The following is an 8,846-nucleotide window of genomic DNA, read 5'->3' on the forward strand; positions in this document are numbered from 1 at the left end:
TATTGAAATGCTGTGGCATGACCTTAAAAAGGCGCTTCATGCTGGAAAACCCTCCAAAGTGGCTGAATTACAACAATTTTGCAAAGATGAGTGGGCCAAAATTGCTCCACAGCACTGTAAGAGACTCATTGCAAGTTATCACAAACGCTTGATTGCAGTTGTTGCTGCTAAGGGTGGCCCAACCAGTTACTAGGTTTAGAGGACTATCACTTTTACATACAGGGCCGTGTAGGTTTGGATTTTTCTCCCTTAATAATAACAAGTTTCATTTAAAAATTGCATTTTGTGTTCAGCTGTGTTGTCATTGACTCATATTTCAATTTGTTTGTTGATCTGAAACATTTAAGTGTGACAAACATGCAAAAAAATAAGAAAACAGGAAGGGGGCAAACAGTTTTTCACACCACTGTATGTTTCACTTTTACGTCTCACAGTAACTATGGTATGTTCAAGAACAAAGTGCAAAATCCTCTACAAAAACATGATCAGTGAAGAAAAAAGACATAGACATGTTTTATGTGTTTTTTAAGCAGTGGTAGATGTATGCAGCACATTTTACCTGTATTATCATGTATTTATTAATTATTACCGACTTAGGGTGAATAAGATGTGTTTTCTCCAGAAAAATCAGCATATCTTCAGAGAAAATGTATTTGACCAAAGTGTGAGTGCTGAATTGCGAGTATGTGGGGCTCCGCTGTAATCACACTTTTGCAAATACAGTCATCAAATATTTCCTTAACGCACAGCTTCTCAAAGTTAAACTCATATTCATACACCTTTTCCGCCTCAGGTCTGCCCTGGAAATACTTAATGTTTATGCGCTCAGGGGCCCACAAGTATCTCAGACATGGTTCGCCATCTCGTTGGTCATGACCTTGTCAAATCCAGAGCCACCTCTACATACCAGTATAAACACGTGCTCTACTGTTCCCACACCGAGATTAGATTACGTGGACGCTTTTCCACACACCTTCTATCATAATTAGTCCACGCAAGTTGACCTACTTCTGCTTAACCTTTAACTGCATCAATATGTCACTGCAGGAGTGTTTGTTATTATGCGTAATTCAGGACTTGTGACGATAAAGAAATCCAACAGATATGTGTATTTTATCATGACCTGCATAAGCCCATGGTTGTTTTACTATATCCATTGTTTTACTATATCCATTTTGGATGAGCATCAAGCATCAGTATCAAACCTAGCAAGAGTGAAGCTTAAACTCGGGTTAGATAACATGAATTTTACCCTCGAAGGCTCAGTCCTGTTGTGCAGGTCCATGCTTGCAATGACCCAGCTGTCTGACGGTTCTTGGCTACTCCACATCGGCCTGTCAAAGCTCTGTCCCTCCAAGCGCTGCAGGACCTGCAGGCTTCCTGAGCCGCTGATCTGGTAGACCAGCCTCAGGCAGCTCCACTCGCTCTGCTCCAGAACCGGACTCAACAAGATAGCCGTCACATCTGCACTTTTGTCCGAGTCATCGTCGTCGTCGTCATTCAAAGCTGCATCTACAGCAACAAAATGTCCTAAAATAGAAGACAAATTGTGATTAATGTATGGGAGCTACTGCCTGTACAGATAATAGCTTGTTTACACAATAAGGACACAAATATGCTGGGTAAGTCCATCCATCATCTTCTGCTTATTCGAAGTCTAAGATGAGAACCCAAGCTTCCTTCTCCCCGGCTGCGCTGTCCAGCTCCTCCTGAGGTGTTCCCAGGACATAGTCGGGTCTTCCCAATGCCTCCCACCAGTCAGATGTGCCTTCAACCCCTCCCCAGAGAGGCATCCAGGAGGTATTCTAACCAAATGCCGAGCCACCTCATCTGGCTCCTTTCAATGCGGAAGAGCAGTGGCTCTACTCTGAGATTCTCCGGATGACAGTTAAATCCCAGCCACCCTCATTTCGGCTGCTTGTACCCGCGATCTTGTCCTTTTTGGTCACTACCCAAAGCTCATGACCATAGGTGAAGGTAGGTAGGTAGATCGACCGATACATTGAGAGCTCCCTCTTCACCACACTGTTCCAATGCAGAGTCCACATCACTGCAGATGCCGCACCAATTCGCCTGTCAATTTAGCATTCCGTCCTTCTCTCAATCGTGAACAAGGTACATCAACCTCAAGGTCCATAGACTCCTCCACTTGGGGCAGAATCTCATCCCCGACCCACTCTTTTTCAGACGAGAAAAGTTGGGTACGTCCATCCATATATTTATTTTATACTGCTGTGTTGTACTTATGTACAACACTGCTCTGGCAAGACTAAATTGTCCATCTTTGGCAGAGTGTTGTTTACCAGGAAAAATACACATTTTCACAACAATAACACAATTACAAATGTTATCCAACCAGCTCGGCGACTACCCTGAAGTTATCAGTGGTTTGACTACCAGTGAGTGTGATACAAAAACAAACTTGCTGTTCAAAACACAGCGGTCCTAGAAAATGATGTACATTGTTTAAAAGTACTTGTCTCCTCCAAGGAGTATAGACACCCAATAAGAAAGTTAGAACTCTTCTCACAGAAGGGAGACTTGTTTAGACTTAGGTCGGAATGTTAATGCTTGCTTCACTTAACACTGGAATGACCAAGTATTAATTTCTCGGACCAAGACTTGGATGAAATATGCAGTACGTTCTCTGCACTGTGGTCCCTCACAGTCACTGAGACAAAAAGAGTAGGCTTCCCCAACAACTACTGCGAGAGGATCCCTACATCTGAGCCACACAGATATGCACGTCTTTGATACAATACCTTCGCCAAGAGTTTCAGTTTTGAAGACCTTGAGTCTTTTGGTAAAGACATTGAAATGTCTGATCCAGACAAATGATCACAACAACATCAATGGACAACAATTTAATTGACTTGCCCAATGTAACCAACAAGGAGAAAAGGTAAACTTGTGTGGAAGACCGTCTCTACAAGATGATCCAGTGGCAAACCCCCAATGACTCTGTCAAGCATTGACATCAATACTTGTCGCCCTTGGAATCCCCATAGACGGTAATAATATAGGATTAAAATATTGATGGAATGTTTATGCAAGGATGTGATTGGTCATATTCTTACGTGTGAGTACTTGACGTGGTCATTGAATGCTGTAATGTTCATTCATCAGCAAGCTTTCATCCCTTTGTATAAACAAATACTGTCACGAAGTCGATGTGATTGTTCACAGCTCTCTTCAGGACTGGACTGACCCAGTGAGATTGCCTAAATGTGCTCTTTCACTGAGTCCAGATGTTCAAGGATGTTGGAGCCAATGGAGACCAGATGTGATCCTTCTCACCAGCATGAATAGCGTGAGCTAAGACCAGCTTCATGTATAATTGCAAAATCCCTGTCAAAACTGCAAAGCCTGCAACAGGTAAACATCTCCGAATGATAAATGTCACTGAGGATGCCATGCGTGACACACATAAAAGTGTCCCCTTACCGTCTTTGTGTAGGGTCCAGCTGGTAAAGTCTGCATCTGACGTGTAACCGCAGGTGTCGGCCTCAAAGTTGCAGGAGCCCGGCAACAACGGCATGTGGGCTTGGATGGTGGCTTAAAAGGAGAGGAGGGGGACGGCAAGTATGAATCACAGAAACTGGCATTAACAGAAACATATCCTCATGCAACCAGCACCGGTAAAAAAAAGAACTACTCACCAGCTAAAGCCAAAACGTAGACTGGAAGCAGTGCAACCCTTCCTGAGTTGAAACCCATTTTATATAAAAAAAATTTTTAAAAAGAAGAAAAGTTCTCCTTTAAGTTGCAGCTCTCCAGCTCACAGACTGGCAAAACACTGCAGACTGTCCCAAATGTGGACAGCAGAGCCCAATAAAGAGGAGGGAGGGGAGAGGGGATGAGAATGGAAGTGAATGGTTGGAAAGCAGTGATGGAAGAAGGAAAAAAGAGCAAGGGGGTGTGGAACAGAGTGGTGAGAGAAAGTAGGAAGTGCAGAGAGTTATTAATGGAAATGGAGCTTTCAGCATGAGCATATACAAAGTGTCCCAAAAAACGTATACACTCCATAACAGTTGAGGTTTAACCCACAGAAATGAATAGCAATGTCAGACTAAAATGCTACTGCAACTTGCATATATGGGGATGTTTGGATATGTTTGAGCTGTTATGTCAAATTTGAACCCTGTTTAAATTAGACTTGTGCACCCAACTGTTGTTTTTAAAAATCACTGAAGATGTACATTGTGTAATCATTCCACCCTGCAAAAAGAGTGCTTCAAATAAATCATTATGGGATATAATATGACATCCATGCCCATGATGAGTGTATGTAAACGTCTGACCACAACTGTATCGAGGATGCCTCTCAGTTGGCTCCTTAGGAAAGTATTCTGTCATGCCCAACTGGAAGGAGACTCCGTGGTAGACCTGTAAGGACATGCTACGCAGTCCCTTCAGGATTTCATGGGGTTTTTTGTGATTTGTGATTGCGGGAGCTTTTTCACAAAAACTTGACCGAGGCTTATTTTTTCCAATAACATGGTATCAGCTTGTGATTTAATGAATTGGTTATCAAGTGTTCTTTTTAACTGTAAAAAGCACAGAACGTCACCAAATCTAACAAAAAAAAATGCTTTACAGCAATCCCTTGTTTATTGCGGTTAAATAACCATGCTAAGTGAATTTCTGCAATAGCATTCCTCATTTATAAATTGAACATTTTCATAGTTAAAACATAGAAAACCTGTTTACGACCACCTAAATATGGTTTTTAAAGTTATTAGAGCCCTCTAGACATGAAGTAACACCCCTATAGTCACCTTTGCACTCATATTACCCAATATAGTAGACATAATAACAGAAAATGAGACATATAAGACTTGTGCTCATGTGTGTTGCTGTAAATGTGTTACGGTGCAAGGGGAGTTGAGTGGAGGGCGGGAGTTGCGTTCTAGCTTGGCGTGGGTTACAGCTGCAACAGTAGCCTGTGTTAAGGATTATTCTGCCTGTTGTGAGATAATTCAAACCTGCAATGAAAGCCTGTTGTTCTGGTGATCAAGTCTGGTGCTTGTGTGTCTCAACAAAAATTACAGTAACATTACTGACACCTAGTGATCAGTGTAGGCAACTACATATTGTCACAATGTCTTTGAATGCGTCTTCTGAATGCATTATATTTGAATTTTAGTTCATTTTTATGCTTGAAAATTCTTAATTTAGGCAAAAAATACATAAAGATTGCTGAATTATGCGTATTTTTTGACTAATAATATGCCGTATTCAACCACAAAACACCACAATTTATTGATCTATTTTTGAAAAAGCATGATGGAGTGAAGCTGCAAACTTCAAAGTACAAAGTAGTGAGGGACGACTCTATTTGCCTATCCAACTCAAGTGCAGAGCACATTTTTGAACATTGACAGCCATTTACCAGTCCCCCCCAGAATCTTGAGGGCCTTTTTAGAGATGCCTGATTTTGCAGTTTTACCTAAAAATTGCCATGGAAGTTACAGTGGTTTTTTTTTTAGGTGTTTATTGCAATAAAATAAGTAAGTGAAAGTTGCAATACTGAGCTTCTTTTTGATTTTCACTCTTGTGTAATTCTAACAGGGAAAATTGTTGAAGAATAAGTAGTAATTGTGGAAAGTGTCGATAGTAAACCTTTTTATTTTCCACTTTTGTTGAGAACATTGGGGAACTGTTGAGTGCGGTCTATCGCGTAGATGTTTGTTGGTAAATGTGAGAAAATGAAGGGATTATCATCACACGTCCACATCTCTGTCAATGTGAACAAGGAAGTGAGGATGTGGGTGGGCCATGCAGCGGCACATTTGATTGGTTAGACAGTTGACTTGCAGGTTTGACGATGATTGGCCAAAATTGCGGTGCTTCGCATAATTCACGGGGGTCGGTTAAATTTGCGAGAATTGGCGCGATTACAACATGACGAAATCCTGGAGGTTGACCTAGATGTCCAACCGTTGGAAGTAGAGGAGGTGGTCAGAGACAGGGAATTGTGGGTCTCCCTGCTCATACTGTATGACTGCCTCTGCCACCTGGACTCCAATTTTCATACTCCAAAATTCAACTGGGCTGGGCTCCAGCTCACCTATGAGAAGGCAAAGGAGACAATGGTCATGAAAAACCTGTTAAAGTCATGAAAATATATTAAATAGTCATTTCATTATTTAAATTACTTTAAGCTGGCTAACGTCTTCTTATTTACTGAAGCTTAGAGGAGGCTTAGGCTTGCCCTGAATCATCCCAAGTTTTTGGCTAAGGGGGATTACCCAAGATGCACTCAGCTTCTCTTTCATATCCTAGTTATAATAATAGCCCCTCTCTCTCTGTCTCCCATAAAATTGATGCTGCTACCTCCAGAAATGCAGGCAAATATTGCAACACTACATTTCTGATTGTAATCTTACTATTGCATGCCATCATAATATGACATTCATGCCTGTTTTTGGGATGCAGCCATGCTAACCACTCATCCACTCAGCTGCGTGAGCTGGAGATTTCTAGATAAGATTGATCTAGCCATCTTACAGTGGTGTGAAAAAGTGTTTGCCCCTTCCTGATATCTTGTTTTTTGCCTGTTTGTCACACTTCAATGTTTCAGATCATCAAACAAATTTAAATATTCAATGACAACACAAATGAACACAAAATGCAGTTTTTTTTTTAAATGAAACATTTATTATTAAGGGAGAAAAACAATCCAATTTTTTTTGTTTGGCCGGCGACTCCAGGGAAGGTTCACCATTTGTGGATAATGGCTCTCACTGTGGTTCGCTGGAGTCCCAAAGCTTTAGAAATGGCTTCATAACCTTTTCCAGACTGATAGATAACAATGGCGGCTGCTGGTCATTGAAGGAGGGGAAGTTAATATTTTTCCAGCCTACATCATAAATGTGTTTATTAATTTCTTTGTAAATTTAGTATCTGCCATGATGATCTTGCCAACAGCTAGAGGTGAGTGACAGAAGAGCGTTGCCAAACACAACGCTAGTTGTTTTAAAAAAAAGACAAAGTCGCTGGGGATCGATAAAGTCTCCGGTTCAGAACAACGGAATGAAAAACTTGGAAAATGCTCCGGTGGAGGTTTATACTTCAAGATCGCTGAGTCGCTCCTTTCACTGTCAATCAAAAAGGGATTCTGCCTCAGACAGATCATTCAGTCATGCAGAAGCTGAGTGCCCGGACCAGCCCACTGCCCCATAGACCCCCAGAGATGCTGAGCGTCCGAAGGACGGGACAAAGCCCAGCACTTATCCATTGACCGTCCACTTTTGCGAAGTGGAACAACCCACTCTACGCTTCCCCATCAAAGTCAGTAGACTCTTAGCATCCGACTGTGTAAAAGCGCCGTGGCGGGGATGAATGAGAAGGAAGTCGTGTCAGTTACGTGTGATAAGTAGCTGATTCTGAACAAAAGATGAAGGTATTCTAGTGCATATTTAGTCAATGAAATGTACACACAGCAGTACATATTTCACCACTTTTTTTGGTCGACATTTTAGGGGAAGTTAAGCTTCCCTTGCAGTCTTAGGGCAATCGCCACTTATCACAATTACTCTCAGTTATGTTTTAAGGGGGGGGCAATCACTTTTTCACACAGGGCCATGTAGGTCTCCCTTATTTCTCATTGACTAATATTTACATTTGTTTGATTATCTGAAACATTTAAGTGTGACAAATATATGCAAAAAAATAAGAAATCAGGAAGGGGGCAAACACTTTTTCACACCACTGTATTTTCTATCCTGTTCTGTCCTGTCACAGTGGCCTGGAGCCTGCACCCTGAAATGGTTACCAGTCAAGTACAGGGCACATTAAGACAAACATCCATTCAGGCTTACATTTTCACATCAGCTTTGTCCCTGTGAAACCATAAGTTGGAGCTTTTTTATTTTGCCATGAATTGTTGGCATACAACTAACAGGTGCTTCTGGTAGTCTCTGGTAGTTTCTTGCTCTATATGCCAACCTTACTTGAATTATCATTGTTGTATTTGACTGCAGTTTTCCAATAGATCGTGTCCAAAAGGCCTGACCGCTCTTTCTTGACAATCCAACTTTTCCTTGCCGAGTTCTGAAGGCAAATTATGATTTGTCTGGTAAAAAAAAGTGGGGTTAACTGTTTATGTGAAGCTTTGAGAAGTTTCTTTCTTCTTTGGAAGTTAAGAGTGCATTCAGGGATGTACAGTATCCATGCACGCAGGTTCTTGTTGTCTTTTACTTTGAAGCCAAGCAAAACAGTAATATTTTGCATCTCCTTATTGCACAAAGCCAATAACTAACAGAAGACAGGCAGGATGTGTCATCATCACTGCATGAGATTTTCATGTTTGCATGATGATACATGTAGATTTACTGCCACAGGGTGTGGCACTTTGAGTCCCCTTGGAGCCTGCAGCCTTTCTTTGGGAACACCCAGAGCTTCATCTAGAGCCCATTTTTCTTAACAACTTAAACATGCATTAGTACAAGTAATTTGACCCAAACGTGGCACTTACCTACTTTTACTGTGACTGACTGGCTGACAGGAATAAAGAAAACCAGACAAGCACAGGAAGAGAACAGTCAGACGGGATATCGGAGGTGAGGCTCAGGTTGGCTCCCAGTGCAGAGTATAAGGCACACTGCTGGATGGTTGCAATTCTTCCTCTTTACGGCAACTATAAACACTTGGCTAATGAGTGATGAAAGCAAATAAACATTGAACAAAAATCATCAATCAATGCTTCATTAGCCCTTACTTTTAAAAGCAAGTGTTAGCTATGTAATAAGTAGTTTGACTCTTTTTCTTGGTCATTTAACACGCTGGTATATGGGATGTGTTTAATACACAAAACTCATTTGGTTATTTTTTTTCTGTATTAA

General features: G+C 41.4%; 1 protein-coding gene across 3 annotated transcripts in view; it reads right to left on the bottom strand.

Annotated features, from left to right (window-relative positions):
* The window catches only part of LOC129170479 (MAM domain-containing protein 2-like), a 43,161-nt gene that overhangs the window by 11,465 nt on the left and 22,850 nt on the right, over positions 1-8,846 (bottom strand). For 2 of the 3 annotated variants that reach the window (XM_054758128.1, XM_054758129.1), the window contains 4 exons: positions 8,480-8,655; positions 3,660-6,070; positions 3,445-3,555; positions 1,253-1,530 (listed from right to left, as the gene is read on the bottom strand). In XM_054758128.1, the coding sequence (XP_054614103.1) occupies positions 1,253-1,530; positions 3,445-3,555; positions 3,660-3,717 (447 nt within the window). In that variant the 5' untranslated portion in view covers positions 3,718-6,070; positions 8,480-8,655. The remainder of the gene's footprint in view (positions 1-1,252; positions 1,531-3,444; positions 3,556-3,659; positions 6,071-8,479; positions 8,656-8,846) is intronic. The other variant, XM_054758130.1, reaches the window with a different exon arrangement.

The sequence above is a fragment of the Dunckerocampus dactyliophorus genome, chromosome 17 (genome assembly GCF_027744805.1).
Source record: "Dunckerocampus dactyliophorus isolate RoL2022-P2 chromosome 17, RoL_Ddac_1.1, whole genome shotgun sequence".
NCBI lineage: Eukaryota > Metazoa > Chordata > Actinopteri > Syngnathiformes > Syngnathidae > Dunckerocampus > Dunckerocampus dactyliophorus.